This window comes from Pyrgilauda ruficollis, unplaced genomic scaffold, assembly GCF_017590135.1.
Source record: "Pyrgilauda ruficollis isolate IOZ18807 unplaced genomic scaffold, ASM1759013v1 scaffold78, whole genome shotgun sequence".
Classification (NCBI taxonomy): domain Eukaryota; kingdom Metazoa; phylum Chordata; class Aves; order Passeriformes; family Passeridae; genus Pyrgilauda; species Pyrgilauda ruficollis.
Genome location: NW_024529710.1, coordinates 20817 through 41579, shown reverse-complemented (window position 1 = coordinate 41579; position 20763 = coordinate 20817). Strand labels below are relative to the sequence as shown.

General features: G+C 39.9%; 1 protein-coding gene across 2 annotated transcripts in view; it reads right to left on the bottom strand.

Annotated features, from left to right (window-relative positions):
- SLC44A1 (solute carrier family 44 member 1) overlaps positions 1-18259 on the bottom strand; it is a 68402-nt gene extending 50143 nt beyond the window's left edge. For both annotated transcript variants that reach the window (XM_041486753.1, XM_041486751.1), the window contains exons 1-2: positions 18046-18259; positions 2006-2095 (exon numbers count right to left, since the gene is read on the bottom strand). In XM_041486753.1, coding sequence (XP_041342687.1) covers positions 2006-2095; positions 18046-18072 — 117 coding nt within the window. In that variant the 5' untranslated portion in view covers positions 18073-18259. The remainder of the gene's footprint in view (positions 1-2005; positions 2096-18045) is intronic.
- Between the last annotated feature and the right edge of the window lie 2504 nt (positions 18260-20763).

Here is a 20763-nt window from a genome sequence, read left to right as displayed (position 1 = left end):
AAAATTCTTTCAGACTGGAAAGGGAAAGACAAGGACTATCAGAAAGAACTGTTGTGCAATAATAAAACTGAATGTAAGCTAAAAGGAGATTCAGACAACTAATACTGAATATTTTATAAGCAGAGTTAAACTTCCTATATGTAGCTTATTTGAAAGTCATACTGTCAGCAAGTGGGCATGAAGTAGAAGGGAGAAAACAGCAAGTGCGCAAGGGCAGGCAGTGAAGGAGAGCTGCAAGCAGAGATGGATTGCCAAGCATTTTAGACAATTCCACACAATCCAGATTTTCTTGCTTTCAGATGTTTTTCCTTCTTTTAAATTAAGTACTTTCAAAGATGAGCTAGAATGAAGAGGCCTATCTAACACAAGTTCCTTTTAAGGAAATCCTCTTAAAGCAAGTGACCAGGTCAAGGCCACTATGGTTTCAGATGCTGGTTTCAAATGCAGGAAAGAAACAGATGCAAAACAAGATGGTTCAGAGCACCCAAGCAATGTGGAAAATACCCTAAGTAGGCAGTTCTTGCTGTGAACTTTCAGAGATATTTCACAAGCAAAACCAAGATTAAGGCAATGATTGTGCAAACAAGAGACTAGCCAAAAAGCTTCATTAGTAAGCCACTGGCAGGGAGAAATGAACCATCAGCTCACTCCAGTACCACCAAGGAACTGATTTTACATGTGAGACAGGCTAAGATTTAAGAAGTGGAAGCAGAATAAATAGCTGAGGCAAGAGCATAGAGCAACAGATGGCAGTGGCAGGATCAGATGAAATGATGACAACAGGTAATGATATTGGCATGGAACAGTGAAAACGTGGGTGGTTCACCCTGCAAGTGAAGTCTCCCAGAACGGTAACTATGTGACCCAGTCGGATGATTGCTCGGTATATTACATTGCTTAGACAGGAAAATTTGGGACACTCATGCACAGAAAACTAATTTATAACTGGGGGAACAGGTAAGTATAACCTAATAATCAAGGAACATAACAGAACATAATAACAAGGAACATAACAGAATAGAAAAAGAAACAAATACAAAAGAGAGCTACTTGTTTCAGGAAGTGCTGTGCTTTTTGGAATTTTAAGATATTCACATTACAGTGACAACATCATTTATATGATTTTAAATAATCATTATAATTTTTACATTTGAAGCCCAACCATTGAAAACCACCCTGGGGAAAGTAGAAGAAATTTTTCAGTGGAATTATTCCTAACACCAGAGACCAAGGGAGAGCAGAGAAGAAAGCTGAGAGCACATTAAGTCCCAAACCCCCCTAAGGACGCCTGCTTGCAACACAGCAGTACAAGATGGCAATGTTCTGTTTAAGAAGAGTAGCAAACATAGATCCATGAAACAAAACAAGATGGAAAGAAGTGTACTTCTACAGTAATGTGCAGGTTTTGGAGGTTTGGTCTTTTAATAAAAAGTGTAGAGTGTTGTGAGGCTGACTTGGAAAAGGTGATGGTTTCACCACAGAGATAGAACTGTTAAAACTTTTAAAGAAAGATCTTATCATTACTAATATGGTTTTTAAAAATAGCTGCTTCTAGTAAGTATACAATAAAAATAAATAAATTAACAAATAAACAAAAACTCAGTTAACTCTTTGATAGTCAGAAGTTTTGTTTCTCACAAAAAACTTCACTGCGATTCACAGAATTGCTTACCAGACACCCAGCTATCATTTCTGGGACATGCATAAGCAACATGAGTCAAATGATAATTCACCTTGCTGAAAAATCACTTACCACTGAGACTGCAGTTTCAGGGGAAGAGAAGCTGGAGCAAGTATTGGCACCAACAATAAATTATGGATCCCTATCAAAGGCCTTTGATATGTACATACTACTCATTTCTGTTCTACAGCTAATGGTTCTCAGGCAAATATATCCTAATCTTTGCCAGTGACTAAGTTACTGACAGAATTTAAAATTCCTTTTTTATGAATGCAAACTCCTTAACTATACAACATTTACAAAACTCCTCTGAGTTTTACTCACCATTCCTATGCAGAAGAGGATGAATAAGAGCAGCCATGGTACATCTGTGCAGCTGTGGTCTTCCAAAGGTTTCCACTCTCGCTTAGAACTCTTGTGTGAGAAGAGAGATGAGGTTAACAACACTTTAATTGTCTGCTCATAATAGAAAAAGGCAGAAAATTATTTTATAGGTACAGCAGGAGTCATCTTTAAATGCCAAGATAGTTGAAGAAGCTTAGTTGAAAGACTTAAAGAGTAAGGCTCATGTAAGGTTCCAAAAGAAGTGCCTCCACAGGAGTTAGATCACCAAATAGTTATTTACCCAGAAAATAGCTAATTTATCCAGAAATTTAGAAATATTTATCCACAAAACATATTTTCTTGTCTTTTTATTAACAGAAAATAGAAATCAATGGCATGAAACTGACAATATCTTCTATTGTAGTCTTCCACAGCTACCTTTCAGTAATCTGATTTGCAGGAAGGATTAAACTTTTCAAAAACCCCTAAGTTTTCAAATACTATTGGCAGGCTGAGCAAGAACCATGCATGTAGAAAAGAGGCAATAAATTGCTATTTAAGGAACAGTTTGCTACCTGCCATAAGGTAGCTGAGCTTTACACTTCAGTGAAGAAATCCTTCATCTGTATTGCTATAGTGCCAGAAAGGAAAGTTGCATAATTGAAGGTTGGAATACTCAATGATGGAGATAGTTGTAAGCAATTCAGATAGTTTGCTGCTCATGAGGTAAAAATTCTCAAGTATGTATACATTGCTTAGATAATTACAGTCTTATAAACAGTCATTTAGGCAAGAAGGTTTCAGGAAAGGAATAAGCACTAGCTGTAATACAAAACTAACCAGCAAATCAGAATTTGTTATAACAAAAATACTGATTACAGCTACTTTTAAAAATACACAGTTACACATACAAGCTTTTTCAACAGGCTCCCAAACACTGCATTTTTAGATATATTGACTGAGACCTGAAAACTACAGACACTGTTTTAATCCTTAAGGAAGAAAATGAGATTGATAAAAAAGACTACATACACAACTGCCCTCTGCAGAGACAGAGCAAAGGGCATAAACTATTCAAATTATGAATTTACTTTTTTCTCTTAAGACTCTGAAATGTGGAGGTCTGTGAGCCTGCTGGGGAGAACGCAACAGCAATTCCCTGGAGAGATGCACCTTAGGCTCTGGGTATTTCTCACAGCTCAGGGTGATGAAAGAAGTTTCCCCAGGGTGCTCTGCAGCACTACACTAATTTGTCCCAGTTCTGTCCTCCCCATTGGCCTATTGGCTTTCCCTACCCCTTTTACCCTTATGTGTTCACGTTCTAGTTAGTTCTCCTTTCCCTGACTTCCCATTGGTTTACGCCTCCACCTATCCACCCTGGCATTCCCTATTGGACCCTTCCCTGTGTACCACTCCTGAGCCCCCAGTTCGTTGGATCCCTGATGCTCTCCTCTGCCCCCTCTTTCCCTGTGTTTATATCCTAGACCCTCCTTGGCTCCCTGTCTTTGGCCCCTGGACGCCTTCAGCGTGACCTGAAATAAAGCACGTTCGAACTCCATGCCTGGACCCTCCCATGTCTCCACTGTTGAGTTGCTTCACCTGTATGTCTGTGTGTGCTGGTGCTCCTGTGGCTCCTACCCGCTGGCACAAGATACTCTCTGGGAAGGTTGCATCCACCACCACCATGGACCACAGCACTGAATAATCTTCAGGATTTTGCTGACAAGGTTGCAATTGTCAGTACTGAATTAAAACAGAATGGCTGGATGAATTGTCAACAACTTTTATCTCCAGTATGTATTTTGCGTATTTTTAATTTTTAAAAAAGTAATAGCATGTAACTTACATGATATTAGCAAGGTGATTTTTTGCTATTCATGACTCTGGCTTTTTTAAAATTCATAAGCACAAAGTAACCTTTTCATATACTACCATTAGAAAGCTAAAAATTGGGTAAACAAATAAAATCCTGCACACATCACACTTCAAAAAATGCAGTTTTCTAAGTATTCCAACTTTACATTAAGGAATTCCAAGCTAATTTTGCAACCTTTTATTTCCACTCACAGATATGATAAATAGTTTTACAGATGTGATAAATACTGTTTTAATTCAAACTGCAAATTCACTGTAGGTTCTGAACAGTAAAACTTCTTTAGATTTTACACAATAACCAGTAGTGAGAGGTGCTAAAAGGTAACATTATGCACTCTACAGCCCAGATTCAATGAAACTGAATCTTCTTATCCTGGCGGTTCTTACTTATAACTAACACACTCTTTTAACTTAACATTTACAATAAGATTACAGTCTTATAAACAGTGACATTTATGTTGTTATAATTAGCATGATCATAATTGCATAAAATATGTAAGGCTTCGTGCTTCCTATTCCTAATTTCACTCCAAGAACTCTAGATTCTTTAGAAATTTACTGTTATTACAGTACAAACAGCAGGGATAAATTTCAGCTACAGCTGCTGTCTTAAGAGCAAACTGCCCTTGGCAAAAGAGGGAGCAGCAAAATGCACTGCAGAGTGTGCTTTGGTTGTTTTGTTGTTTGGGTTTGGGTTTTTTTTTTTTTTTTTATCTTCTCTCTACCATCTGCATACAAAATCTTTTAATAGGATTTTTAAAAGCCTCTAGAATAGCTCTGGCAAGGATTTCAGTTGTCTGACTAGTCACAGTTACCATAAGTAATCCATTTTACTTACTAAGTGGACTGCAATTTATATGTCAAAAAGAAACTTGAAATGCCATAACATAGAACATAGTCAGAAAGTTACAGAGATAAATTAATTCTCTGCCTGTGGTTCTTACTCTGCTGAAAAAAAAAAAAAAAAAAAAAAAAAAAAAAAAAAAAAAAAAAGCTATTTTAAGCAAAAAGTATCCTAGCAGGAAACTCAACAGGTACTAGATACTTACTAACTTAAAATTTAACTGCCTAGAGTGGGAGTGGTAACAAGGTATGAAATTATATATGTTTAAAACAACACCTCTTTTCTGTAGCTTATCGAATCTTTCTTGTCCTCAGATCTCACTAAAACCCAAGCTAGCTACCATTATCTGTCTACTATTTTCCTCCCAGTTGCTTCCTTGTATTCTGGATTCCCAATGAATCCTTTATCCTTGTCTTTGATGTCGGTGTCTGTGTCTCCCCAGTGATTGCTCCCTGTCTACTCTACACCCTTAGGCATTTACTCAGACTGATTTTCATGGTTTGGTGACATAAATTGTTAATCTATGGTCAATGTAAGACCTAACAAATATTGTTTGTTCTGCAATCTGTAAACTATGCTTTGTATCCATTGTGACTGAAACGCCATAACATTTTAGTAGACATGCTTTGCCTGAAGTCCTAAATCAGCACCTCTACTCATTTTAGCTTTTCTTCCACATAGATTAGGAGCCTGCAATGTTTGCTTAGGCAAGAAAGAGAAAAAAAAAACCTGAAAATTCTTTGATTCATTTCAAGTTTTCCCTTAAAACAGAGCTTTCATAATTTACACTATGCTCTCTAAGGATATTCTTATCATTAACAAAGTGTGTACTCTCATAAAAGCACAGAGAATCTGGAGCACTATCAGTCAGAAGTGGAAGGCTGGCAAAATCAGTCTTCCTCTCCGAGACAAACTTCCAGGTTGGGAACATTTCCTGTTCATAACAGCTTTTCTGTGCTGATTTTATGAGTTACTTACTCAAGAATGCAAATAAGTGTGTTCAGAAGTTTACATCTGTCCATGTTGCACAAGACTTAGCAAACTCAAGACCACATCAAAACCCTCAGGTGCCGCAATTTTACAATCGTGTTTTAGTACTACACACCTAGAAAACTGGACGTCTTGCAGAAGAATATCAGGACATTAACTACTGGTTTTTCCTAGCTGAATTCAGAGCTACACATTCTCAAGACTACAAGTACTTGCATGCAAACACAAAATAAAAAGAGGTTATTTTCTTGGTATTCATTGCATCCAATAACTCCAAAACAAAAATAGAAACCAGATTTCTTTCTTGCTGCCACTTACAAAATATACCTTTCCAGAACCAAAGAGTAGGTTTCCTCTGCATATTGCAATATACTTCTGTACAGGAATTTCCAGAACCAGCATAACCAAAACCATTTTCCCTGTTAAATGTAATAGCAGTACTGGATGCTGCCATACAAGCACTCATGTGCCATAACCAGAGAGAAACCCATATAAGAGCATAAAAAGATGAAAAAACACAGCATTTTAATGGGAGAATACAGATGCAGGGAGCCACAGAGAATTTATTTTGAACAAAACACGTCTCATGCAATGTAAAATTTGGGAATGATGAGACTAAAGCGAGAAGCCTATTAGAGAACATCTGCGGCACTACATATACGGATAATCAAGCTGTGGGTAAGTAGCAAAGATGTGAATAAGATAAGGATAAAGATGGAATCTGCTATCAACTGATGATGTTGCAACATCATGATGGTACAGGAAGCAGAAAGAAAAAGCCTTGTGGTGGTCAGATGACACATTTCAAGAAGAAGAAAATTCAGGTGCTAAGCAGGAGGGCTGAATCAAGGACAACCCAGTGAATAACAGGCATGAGTTATGACCACTGGATGAAAAGGAGTTGCAGGTCTGAGCCTAGAGGTTAGACTCTAGGCTCCACTTTAGCTAGTGAGTATAAGCTAGCAGCTGGAGTATAAGGCTATTCCAACTTGTATATGAACATGATAATTTGTTACAAAACCCTATCCCAGGAACCATATTAATCTAACTACATCTCCTTTAAATTCTCTGTTGTTTCATCACCTTGATGTAACATCCTGACTCAGAATACATACAACTGTAATTCAATACAGAAGAGTAAATAGACATAACTGCTCCTTATTTATTTAAATTAGAATTCAGGAATTATTGTGTAGCTAACTATTTTCATAGAAGACAAACAGCCACAGTGTGCACACAGTGTTAATAAATGGTCTTTAGAGGTAAAAAAGAATTCTCATCCCGATTGGCATCTTTTGTGGAAACTCCCAAAGTCCTGCAACATCCACCTTTCCTAGAATGCAGACTGGTTCTGATAAAGTACCAGAGATTAAACTGATCACATAAATAGCATTTGGTTTATTCCACTAGCATTGTGAGTATAGAATACATAAATTTTACAGCTATGATGCAAGTTCAACCCTTCAAAATTGGAGGGTCCATTTGCAATACTGGTGCATACAACCAAATTACATATAAGGGCATGGCTCCCTGGGAAATAGGCAAGCCAGGTTAAAAAGGTGATGACCAAGAAGTCATCCAGTTCAGAAGCTGTTCTGCAAGCTGAGTTTAACCCTGCACCTTCAAATGCTATTGAAACATACCCACACAGAACAAAAAGAGAGTTCCTGAAGCATTTACCAGTGTTTCCTAATGGCCATGTAAGGAGATGGTATTTTACCCATTTTACATCTTTACAAGCTAAAGAACAGTACTAATCACATGTTGACCTTTACTGTGAAGCATTCTGCCTACAAATAAGATGAGCCATAATTTACTAGTTTACCAAACTGTTTCCAAGTCTAACAGATATGGCATTTTTCTGTCCAAGACATGGTAGACTTTTCTACACTATGCAGCTGTTTAAAAGAAGAGCTAGCAGCAGCTGCATATTATCCTAATGAAACTTTTTCCACCTCCAAACAGACCTCGATGCTAGAGCCTAAAGAGAAAGAGACCACGAGTCCTGACCCCAAGCATACACTCAATTCCACACAAAGTACGCTTCCGAGAACAAAAATCAAACTCAAGTAAACTAGTTCTCTCTATAAAACTTTCCTGTGGCGGATCTATTGTTTAAGTGTGCAGCACAAAGTCTTAAGAATGAAGCATATTTTCAGTTCATGACATTACCAATCATGTTACATGTTTATAGAAAACCCTCAGCTTACTCCACCAGGAAGTCTAAGAACACTGTACACAAATGACTTAGTTAAAATGTTCACCATTCCCTACAGACTTCCTGTGCATGACCTATAAGGTGTTCAGTCAAATCACTAAACAGTAGCTTACAGAACTCTATCATGAGTTCAGACAATCTCTCAGATTCACAATAAAACTTGTTTATTGTACAGCATATTATTGGTACACCTCCATTAGTACTAGAATAAGAACATGCACCAGCAAGTGCAAACTTTTACTCCACTAAACTATACCAGCTTCCTGGAAGAATGAACTACATTGTATCAATTAGAATACCTCCATAAACACTAAAATAATTATTAGTGTAAACTTGGCCTGGATCTACCTCTAGGGAAGAGGACTATTGCTCCAGCCTCAAAGAGCTTGCTAATGGTTGCATTCTCATGGGAGGCAGAAGCTGGAGTTGCCAGAGACAGAAAACCAAAGCAATGTCTCCTTAAAGGGACAAAAGATCTCGTCACTGTAACACTGCAGCATGTCTCAGTCACCTCTAGAAAGAAGCCAAAACACCTTGGGGTCATTCCAAAATGGACTCCATAATAGGACATGCAACTCACAGGGAAGTCCAGCATTACATTTTTGTGGAATTTCTCCTTTAATCTCATTACATAACAGTGGATTTTTCAATTTACTGCAAAGCAGATACTAATCACACTTTGGACCTAGAGCCATATTTTATCTTATTGTATTTTTATTGTGTCTTATTGTATTTTACATATAGGCACCCACATCCTTATATTCCTAACAACTTCACAATTGGAGAATCACCTGTGCTCCAATGCTCTGTCCACTGAAAAGATGGACCTGTCTGTTATGAAACTCAAAAATAATGCTAGAAGTTTTCTGATGGTGTAATACTGCTTTATCCACTGAAAGGTAATGAATTTATGCTTTGCCTCTCTTCAGATATTAAGAATACCATTAATTCAATGTATCCACATCTTCTGTTTTGCTAATAGCATCAATAGTATTCATAAGTTTTTAGCATAAGGTAAACAAAATTGAGATCACATAAGGTATCACTTACAGTTTTACTAATGGTGTAATATAAGGATGTTTACCCTGAAAACTCATACATGGGGACTTCACTCTTGAATTTAGCATATGTTGTGTTGTAGATCATCTTCCATTCATCTTTAGCCAACTTATACTAAACATTGCTTCAAAACTCCTTGATTACATACCTCCACCTCAATCAACAACTTAAATATTTATCTTGAAACATAACACAGCTGATTAAATAAAACTGACATGATCAGCACACCTGCTGCAGTTTTGAAGTTTAGAGATCAGGCCATCTGCAGACAAAAGCCCTGTTTTTAAGCATCAAAAGTGTTTCATTTTCTTTTCTTCATTATACATTAAGTATTTATTTCAGAAAAACAATAAATAAGGATATTTTACAAATATCACAGTAATATTTTTCAGGGCCTTAAAATATACATTTCAATGCAATTTTGGTACTTTCATGGTTCTTAATCATTAATAAAAGATCAGTCATGCAAACAAAACCAAAACAATAGCAATAATAAAAACCTAAAGCAACAAAACCAAAACAAACCACAACCCCCCCCAAAAAACCTAGAACCCCTCCCAAAATCACAAAACCAAAAAATCAAAACATTTCTTCACTTCTGAAAACATTTTGAACACACCAAGTTACTGCACTACATTTGAATTTTCTACTTGCTTATTAAACTGTTTCACAGAATTTCAAACTTTACTACTTCCACAGACTGCAAATCCCAAATTACAAAACATTTCCTAACTTATGACTAGTAAAACATACAACTAAAAACATACTTTACTTTCAAATGTTACCTTTATTGCAGGACATTGAAATGCACCCAAAAAACCCACCAGGAATCCCAGGGCAGAATTCTCCAGTTACTGGTCTCCACAGGAGTTGTGGAGGACATTCCATAGAAAATGCTGCCCCTTTTCTTTGCACTGTCTTCATGTAAATAACAGCTCATTAGGAGCTCATGGCCTGTACACCACTGCTGTGAGAACTAACAGTGTTGCCACTTAAAGGGACATTCATAGCAGTTTGATACACATTCCTTCAAAATGCATCCTACATTCAAATGTGTTTGCCAAGTGAAAATCAAAGCTATTTAAACATAAACTACTGACTTACATGTTCAAAATTCTGGCATAACAAGAAAGAAAAACACTCAGGATTATATAATAAGAGGGCAGCACTTGAGGACACTGAAAGTATATTAGATTAACAGGAACTAATACTAAGAAAGCTCTATCTGATTTATGTAAGAAAAAGTGGGAGGAGAATGGAAAAGGAAATAATATGTCAAGCCCTTAGCTTATTGCGTAAGCATACTTCCTTATAACTAGGCAATAATTTTGCAGTTTTCACTGCAAACTATGGGAAGCATCAGACAAAGCATTTGCAGGACATGGTTACCGTGACCTTGAACAAAGTACTTAAATGGGTTTCCTGTTTTGTTTCTGTAGATCTGCATACAACATTCAGAGGTCTCTTCCTCAGTCAAATAATACATCTGGAGAGCAGCAAGAGTGATTTCAATTTAAAACAAAACCAAACCAAAACAGGCCAGTGCTCATTTCTGCTATAGACAGCTGCTTTAACTACACTAATTAAGGCAGGCACAACATATACTATCAGGTACAAGTCACCATGCTCTTCTCATCATGCTCTCAACCATAGTCTAGCAACACTAGTGACAAAAATAGCAGCTGCTAGAAACTAGCATGTAAAAATGCAGTATGGAATCTGCTTTTCAATATACCAGCAATCATCTTCTATTCTTATAATGCATTGCATACTGGGTGTTGAAATATTACAGAAGAGAAAACTAAATTTTTGGACTGTAAAGCTGAACTTCAAAATGAAGTTTACACTTCTCTCTTATTAAATACACATACAGATGCTCTTGAGGCTGTTGTCATACAATTATACACTTCTACTCCACATTAGAAAATTGCTTACCTAGAAGATTTAAAAGAACAAAACAAACAAACAAAAAAAACCAACCAAAACAAACAAACAAACAAACAAAAAAAAAAAAAAAAAAAAAAAAAAAAAAAAAAAAAAAAAAAAAAAAACAACAAAAAAAAAAAAAACCAACCACACAAAAAAATACAGGGGAAAAAAAAGAAGGCACCTAGCAAAAGCAGGCCAATGAAGGCAATGACATTTCTTTACTGCGTAAGTCTGGGAAGCGTCAAAGTGGTAGAATGACCTAAAAGAACCTTATTAGACATTCACCAACACAAACTCTTTCTCTAAAAATTATAACGAAGCTTTCAGTGAAGTTTCATAAAACAAAGGTAAAAATTAGTAATCAGTTTAGTCAGCTGGTAGAAGTGGCCTGACAACACTGCATAACCATTTTTTTAGAAGGTAAGCATAAAATTTACACAATTTTCCAAAGGCTGCTTCAGAGGGGGAAAGATACAAAGTATCAAAGACAGTTTCTGTTAAATTGGTTTGCAAGTTCTACTTTTCACAAAAGAAATCTCTGAGCTAAGGTTATAGGAACAAAAATTATAGTCAGCCCAAATGCAGAAAAGGCATGCAGTTACTGCCAAAGCTTGCCTTCAGAGTAAGCAGCATTAAGACAGTTGACAACCTCACCACTTAACAAAAACTTGATTTCTTCATAATGACAAATAAAGCCATCAGTTGGGTGATACGTAACATACCCACACAATTATTAACCTAAAATTCTGATGGCTGACAGCAGTCTTGATGCCAAATAGATTACAATAACAAGTTTTGGATTTAGCATTCACTATTAACAATGCAAGATAACCAGTCTTATCCAAAACTGTTCTCACTTCATTTAAAAAAAAAAAAAATTGCAAAAATTTTATAGATTTTGTAATTTTTGCAATGTCCCATGCTTGTTCCCAGTACAAATTATCACTTCCTGAAGCTTTTAAAACATTGATGTTTGAATTACCTGAAGAAGGAAATAACTCACTACCTACAAATTTTAAAAAGTGATACAACTGAAAGGTAGTCTGAACCTCAGATCAGCTAGTCTTCAGTATAAAAAACACAATGAATTTTATAGAGTACTCACAAGTATATATGTAGTTGAAACATTTCTGTGTTAAGATCAAAAGGAATTATTTGCACAGGTTGTGCAGTTGCTTGTGACAGCAGTTATAAAAGGACATCTCATGCTTCACAGGAAAGTAACAGAGCTTACAGATCAAAAATACAGAAGCAATTCCATGAGATGCATTATCATTAGCATGTTATTGGATCCTGCTTCATCCTTCTTACCATATCTGCTTACCAGAGGCTAGAACAGAAGCCTCATCTACTGTCAATATATTGAGAGGGAAATCAGGTTATCTCCTAGAAGGAGAATTCACAACTCAATCTGTTTCCCTTCATCAACACCACTGTTTGTCTGGTCTTCTTCCGTGTACCCATGCCCAGAACAAAACAGGCATGTTTTCATGCCCCTTAAACTCACTTGACTGTGAGAACCTCTGAAAAACTTAAGATATACAGCTGATGTACAATTAGTAATCTGTATTGCCCATAATGTTCTGAAGAGATATTCCATCAGAACTACTCAATTTTGCAAAAAAATAGGAACTCCAGATTTATTAAATGTTATTTTGATAGTAAATGCTCAAGGGAAAGTTAAGGGATGATCTGTCTTCATCTTTTCTTATAACAGGAAATTCTTATCATCTTTCAAAAACCAAGGTCACCACTAAAACCACCAAGAATAACATGTGTTTTGTTTTTCCCAGTCAAGCCTCCAGTTTCCAGCAATATTTCAAGCTTCTCTCTCACATACAGCAGATTAAGTCACTAATGTAAAAAGCTGTAAGTTTCTTTTAAACACACAGAGTATTGTCTAATTGCAACACAAACACTAAGACTTCAATAAATTGCCTTGTTTCCTATAACATGTTGCCAAAGCAAACACCTTATAATTACTATCAGCTACTACCATTGTAGAACAGCATGAAGGGAGAAAAGATTTTGTCACAACAGTTCCGTGAGAAGGCAGTTTAAGGTCTGTCTCTCCCCACACCTCATTCCCTTTCACTATCTATAAATTTCTGTCCCCTCAGATATAACAATGCAAACTTCACAGAACTGTGCTATAAATCAGATCAGGGGAGCAATTTGAGTTATACTGTAAAAAAAAGTTTTCTTGCTTAAAAAGAAGCAAACAAAAAACTTGTATGGATTAGTTCAAACAAACAGATTTGCAGCACAGCCTAACAGTTGTGGCAACATAGGAGTGATGAACTCCAACAGCTACTTCCTTAAAGTCCAGTCTTAAAATGGATTGATGCTATGACACAGAAGAAAATATCATTGGAAAAGGAGAAGAATGAAAAGCCAGGGAAGAGAATACCAGCATTCAACTCCATTTTTCTTCCTCAGTAAAACTAAAGATTTGAAAGAAATGCAATTATTTTAACAACTCAGAACTTCTGCACTATTTGCTAAAAAGATCCCTACATTTCGATAGAGAAGATAATTTCCAAAACACAAGCACAAACATACAAAAAAAAAAAAAAAAAAAAAAAAAAAAAAAAAAGCCCCACAAACTCAAACTAGAGTTACGTCCATCAAAAGCAAGAAGAAGCTTAAGCTTTGTTGCACAGCAGATCCATGACTGGATGCATCCAGACAGAAGCACCCTTCTTGTGAAAACACCCATCTCATGATAAAGACATGGCCAAGAGAGGACAGTGGGCTTAAAATAACATGAAGGTACTGACAAGTAACAGCAATACCAGACAAGAGATAGAAATCCCACCTCAGTATTTGTCCCTTCCTTTACAGGTTTTCATCTCATATAGGATAGCACACTTTGGCTAAACAATAACTCAAAGAAATCTTAGGAATATCTGTTCATGATAATTAACAATAGATAAACAAGACTGCTTTAAGATAACTGCAAAGATGTAGCCAACATTGCACAAGCTTTTCTGTACAAGCTCAAGGTTCAAGATGGTGATAGTAAAGAGACAGCAAGCACAAAAACATGACAGCTTAGTGATCCTCAATAAGTACAGGATTGCAAAAGTCCCTAAAAAAAAAAAAAGATGACAACACCCTGGTAACACCAAGGAGAAACAACAGGTAACACTAAAAAGGAACAAGAAGTAAAGAAGAATTCTAGTTGGGATGATGAAGAAATAGTGGAGATCATAGAAGATGCTACACCAGGGGAAGTGAAAGAACTTTGTGCAACCACGGAATACCAAAATGGAAATAAGAAAGAAACTGGAAAATAAGTACGCCATTTCTAATTGCCTCAGCAGGCAAAACAGCAGTGGAGCAACAGAAAGAATTAGCTCATCTGGAAGAAAGTCTGGTATAGTTGCATTAAGTTTAATTTAACATGACTCTTAACAGATAAAGCTGATAAATTTGGTAAAATAAGAAGTTAACAAAGGGGGGAAAAGACTGGAAGTATAACCACAGGCAGAAGTAGTGGCAAATAAACAGTAACCAGAGAGTAGAAGGCAGTGAATAATTGCAAAACAACAGTACTATCCCTGTATGGACCACTCACTTAAGAGTTGGAATCAATGATACTCGTGGGTTCCTTCCAACTCAGAAAATTCTGTGGCACTACAGTCATCCCAGGGAGAATAAGACATCATGTGGTAGAGGATTACGTATGCTATTGAAAGCAACAGAGACCAAGGAGGGTAAGAAAGACCTGGAATTCTTGCACCCTGGGCACAAGAAATCTGTAGAGATATTAACTGAAGACAATTTCAGCATAACACAGAATCTGGACTGGAATTAATTTAATATGAAGAGGAAAGAATGTGTGACAACAAACATACATTTCTCTGTTCAAGAATCTGAAAAAGAAGGGAAACAGATTAGAGTGCTGTTATTTTTAAGGATGCAGAATAGCAACTCAGAATAAAATGAGGAAGGGAATAAGATGGCAGCAGGATGTAAAAACCTGAAATTTGAAATGAAAACAGAAAAACTGAATAAATGGGGCTTTGGGTAGTTAAAAAGGCAGAAAAAGCAGAAAACAAACATGAGAATACATCTCTGTAAGTAGGAATCAATAGTACTGAATAAAGGTAAACATGTCAATTCTAATCAGTTTTTCTCTGGAAACCTTTAGATTCTGCTGGGGAAGAGGCATAGAAAAAGGCCTAAGATAGAGGCCTTTAGACAGCCTGCAAAGCAAAGGAACTGGGGAACATATCTAGGGGGGAAAATTTCATATAAGTATGAAATAAAAGCTATGAATAAAACTACAAAGAAATCTATCCAGTTCAACAATCAGTCACAGGTAGATGCGTTATCAGAAATGAGAGGAGAAGGTGGTAGTCATTAGAAAGGGACTAGGAGATACAGTAATCAGATAAGATGGTTGTCAGAATCAAAACAGAAGTAATAATTTCTGTCAGAAACAGAAACGGGGATTAGCAGATGAAGATCAAATAGGCTAGAGTGCTCAAAAATAAACTTAATGAGAAATATACTTGAAAAACAAAGTAATAAGGAATGAGGGCATTCAAAATAAGAGGAGAGATTATGCTGAAGACCAATATGAAACTACAAAGGGAGAAGCAAAAAGTAGATGAGGAAATGTGAAGGAATGTCTAATGGACCCCTGCCCAGGAAAAATGTAAGAGGAGGAAATGCAAAGACCATGGTAGATAAGGAACATAACTTTTTTTTTCATTATAAAAGGGATGATAGAACAGACATTGGGACCTAATATAGTATTGTATGGTATGCAGCAAGGTTTCTGTAATCCATGTACCATATCATATTTATATGCTGATAAAATATTCAGCAACTAGCTTTTGATTTGGATTTTCTGAGGAGACATACCTTTGCTTACGGCTAGGAAATTAAATAAACTGCCATTCTTTATACTTCAGTCATATGTATATGGAGTACAAAGCTCAATTGTTGCATTGTATTTTGCCATAAATAAGGAAGGCAAATGAAAAGTTTAGTAGAATACTATTAACATCACACAACCTGGTAGCAGAACACAAATTTCATTAAAACCTAAAATCAGTCAGCTGAAACCCATGAACAGGCTAGATATGCAAACTGACTCCTCCTCTAACATTACCCACAAATAAGCCTGCATTTTCCTTTAAGAAAAGAACTGCGAACTGCAATTCAAATTATACAGAAGAGCTAGAAAGGGCTGAGAAAACACCCAAAATAAGCAATTTGGATAGGAATAACAGAAAATAAGGTTGGAAAATATTTGAAAACATTACTTCAAAACATCAACTTCACTCTCAGTGCTCCAAGTCTGTATCAGCTTTCCTTGTGCCACTCCTGACAGATGTTTATCTAACATGTTGGGTTTTTTTTAGCTAACCTCAAACAACACAGACTTCACAATATCCTCTGGCAGTCTACTGCAGTGACTGAACAATTTCCAAATCTACCCCTAACATTTAGCATATATCTCTCTTAATTTAAACCATTTGTTCATGCACCATAAAGCTGATTGCCTTCCTCTTTGCAGCATATTTGCCACACAGAAAGGAGGTTTCCTATTGCAACTGGACAGCTCTCCGCAGTGTTCTGCATTGGAAGGACAGAGCTCTTATATAAAAATAAAAGTCTGCCTGAACGGATGAGCTACAAAAACTCATCTCTGTGATGAGTCATCTGGGACAGCAGAAACGGACTTTCCCACATAAGCAATCTGCTGGAAGCTGGATTCAGCCACTGCAAGTGATACAGCCAAAGGAAACTAACATTTACAAGCGAGCAAAGCACAGCCAAGGCATCAGTCGTGATCGTTTGTACTACAGCCTTCAGAAAAGAGCCACGCAAAAAACCAGCATAGCTTTGGCTGTGTTGTTCAAAGGCAAAGTTAAAATGGGAAGCCGCAAACTGGAGCATTGGGTGGAGCTCCCGATTGTGCCTTGCCTGGCAGCACGACTCTGGGGGAAAAAAAGGAGTCAGTACGGGCAAAAGAGAGCGAAGGGGGAGGGGGAAGAAAGAAAAACCGACCTCGGAAACAAGAGACGTGCACGGGACCAATCACACACAGGGAAATGGATGTAGGGAGGCACCTGAACCCTTGGTCATAGAATGAGGAAGAAGGCTGGGATTAGGACTGTCTCCCTCTCCAGAGGCAGTGGACTTGAGGGATGCCCTGGGCCTTAAGACTTTTCTCCCACGAAATAGCTTCTCTCTGTCGGGTGGGGTAGTAGGGACCTCAAAGAACATGCTGCAGGGAAGGGCAGGGCATGCAGAGCTATCTAGGGAGATATACTGAGGTATGGCTGGGGGGAGGTGGGGTGGGGATCACAGGACAGTGTTGTAAGGCACTATGAGGATGGCAGGTGAGAACCGGGAGGTCTGCAGCTGCAGCCACGGCAGGGAAGTGGAGCAGGGTACGCCACAGATTGCAACGCCAAAGAAGGGCTGGGGAAGAAGAGGCAAGGTGAAAACGATCCACAGGAGAAGCAGCACATAGAAGAGTACACAGAGGGTGCAAGTGCATAGCATGGTAAGGAGCTATGGTAAAGCTGCGGTGGGGAGGTGAACGTGGGGGTGCACAGCCATGAGCGGGAAAAGCACAGCTACAGAGGGAGCAAAAAGGTGCACAGTTCATGTGCATGAAGGGCGAGTGGATGTAAGGGGGTGGTACCCAGCCACGAAACAGCAAGGCTACGGGAGGGGAAAGCAAGGTGGTCGCAGTCACTGGAGAGCTGTTGGTGGAATAGCGTGGGTTCCCAGCCATGACAGAGTGTGGTTACAGACTGGGACGCAGGAGAGTGCGCAGCCACGGGAGAACAGCGCTACAGGTGTAGCGAGGGGGCTGCACTGCCACAGGAAAGCGGGGCTCCGTGGTGGGAGGCAGGAAAGCGGTGCTTAGCATGAGGCAAGCTGTGCTGAGAGGGGCACAAGGGGATGCACGGCCTCCAGAGAGCGCGGCTGTGGAGGGGACAAGCGGCTGCGCAGCCACAGGCCAGCGACATGGGCAGACCTGGGGCCGGGGAGGCACAGCCGCGGGGCGAGGAGCGGGGCCGGGGCCAGGTGTGGCAGGGCCCTGCAGCGGCGGGCGGCGGGGTCGGAAAAGGGAGGGGGACACGAGCCACTCACCTGCGCGGCGGAGCTGCAGCAGCCCATGGCGTCCGCGGGTCTCTGCCCCGTGGGTGCCCGCTAGGCATCCACTCTCCGCGACTCTCCCGCCCCGAGCGGCGGCGCGGTGCGGGGCGTACGGACGGCGGCACGGAGGAAGCGGCGAGGACCGCGGGGCCCGGTCAGACGAGCGCGGCTGCAACACAAGCGCCGCCGCGACGCCCCCTCATCCTCCTCCTCCTCCTCCCACAGCAAACGCTCGGGGAGGGCGGGGCCTGAGGGGACTGAGGGGAGGGGCCTGGAGGGGGCGGGGCCGGGCACTGCGGCGCGGGGGGTACCTGCTCGGCCGGCGGCCCCGCCCCCGCCCCGCCCCTTCGCGCCGCGGCCTCTTCCGGTGTGGTAATGGCGGCGGGTGGCGCTCCGCGGGAGTTGGCCGAGATCGGAGCTCGTCTTTCCTCAGCGCTCGCTCCACGGCTAGGTGCGCGCCGCGGTGGGGGCAGCTGCCTGTGGAAACCAAGCTCGGATCAGCGGGACTTGCCGAGTCTCTGAGAGCCTGCCCACTGAGAGGAAGACCTGATCGTATGGCCTGGTAGTACATATGCATTTGCAGGCAAAATTTTGTGGCAGAATCAAGCACCATTTTTACACTTCTTTTTACGCTTCCAGGGATAGTGACTCAACCGCTTTCCTGGGCAGCCTGTTCTAATGCCTTACCAGTCTTATAGTGGAAGAATGTTTTGTAGTAGTATCTGATATAAACCTCCCTGGGCGCAGCCTGAGTCCGGCTCTTCCTACCTGGGAGAAGAGGCCGACCCCCACCGGGGTGCAGCCTCCTGTCAGGGAGTTGTAGAGAGTGATCAGGTCACCCCTGAGCCTCCTTTCCTCCAGGCTAAACAACCCCAGCTTCCTCAGCCACTCCTCATAGGACTCATGCTCCAGACCCTTCTCTGGACACACTCCAGCACCTCCGGATCCTTCTGCAGCGCCCGGAGCTGGACACGAAACTTGAGGTGTGGCCTCACCGGTGCCAAGTACAAGGATCCGTAGTCTGGCTGGCCACACTATTGCTGATACAGGCCAGGATCCCATTGGCCTTCATGTCCACCTGGGCATGCTGCTGTATCATGTTCAGGCTCTGTTCATATTCAGCATCCCTGGGCCCTCTTTCACCATGCAGCTTTCAGCCACTTTTATCCCAGTCTGTAGTGCTGCCTGGGATTATTGTGATCCAAGGGCAGGACTTGGCACCTTGTTGAACTTCTTACCACTGGCCTTGGCCCACCAATCCAGTATGTCCAGATCCTTTTGCAGAGCCAGCCTACCCTCAGTGTGTGAACATTCCCGTGCAAAGTGGTGTCATCTGCAGAGTGACTAAAGGCACACTCGATCCCCTTGTCCAGGTATATTGACAAATACATTACATAGGCCCCAATACTGACCCCAGGAGAGCCAGTGACCTGTTGCCAACTGAATGCGGTGCCATTTACCACCATTCTTTGGGCTCAGCCTTCCAGACAATTTTTTATCCAGCAAACAACATACACATTCAAGCCATGAGCAGCCAGGTTCCCTAGGAGAATACTATGGGAGACAGAGTCAAAGGCTTTGCTCTGGTCCACATAGACAACATCCACAAGCTTTTCCCTCGTGCACTAAGTGGGAGTGGACTGTCACTTTGTCATAGAAGATCACGTTGCTCAAAGAGGACCTGACTTTCCTAACCCCATCCTGACTGGGCCTGATCACCTGATTGTCCTGCACATTCTGTCTGATCAAGAATGTCCAGAACTCAAGATGATCTCCTCCACAATCTTTCTGGGCACTGAGGTTGTGCTGACATGACCTATAGTTTCCCAGATCCTCCATCTTGTCCTTCTTGTAGCTGAGTGTCACATTGGCTAATCTCAGTCCCTTTTAAGGTATGTTTACTGGTCCAGCAGTTGTGCTTGAACACAACCTAAACATAGGAAGCAATAGTCTTTATAAGTTTGGGGGGTTTTGCTGAATCTTAAACTCTCTCTACTCAGTAGCAGAGTTACCTACTATTTTATCAATATAGTAGAATACCCATGACTAGAAATAGTGTTGCAACGACTTAAATATAAAATGATCCTTTAACAGGCAGAATGAGGCAAAAGAGACCTTGTGACTAGAAAAGGAGTTTTGTTAGGCTTCCAAAAAAACTCAGAAACTGATATGTGGGTGAGTTGTGAATCACACTGGGGTTTTTTTAGCTCTTGTCAGTTTAATGGCAAGTAGAATAATGGAATCATTTCAGTTGGAAAAGACCTCTAAGATCATTGAGTCCAACCATAACCTGGCACTGCCAAGTCCACTGCTAAACCATGTCACTTAATGCCACAGCTTCATATCCTTTAAATACCTCCAAGGTTGTTGACCCATCAGTAAGATCACAATTTTCTGATTTTATAGTATCTGGTTAAAATAGTGTTTTACCTTTTGCACATTAATTGCTATTTTTTTCAGTATTCCACCTCATTCTATCCAGGTATTTTTCTGGTGTTCAAAAATGTGGCCATGAAAGAAATGTTTTGCAGGAGCACTCTCTAGTAGGAATGATTATTTTGTGACTGACACAGTAACTGATAACAAGAAATTTGTTTCCAATTCTTATGTAACTTTGGAGCCATCAGAATTTCTGTTCCTCCATTTTGCCATTTATAAAATTGACTTTTGTCCCAGTGTTTCTCTTTTCCGTTTGCTTGGGTATCAAAAGCA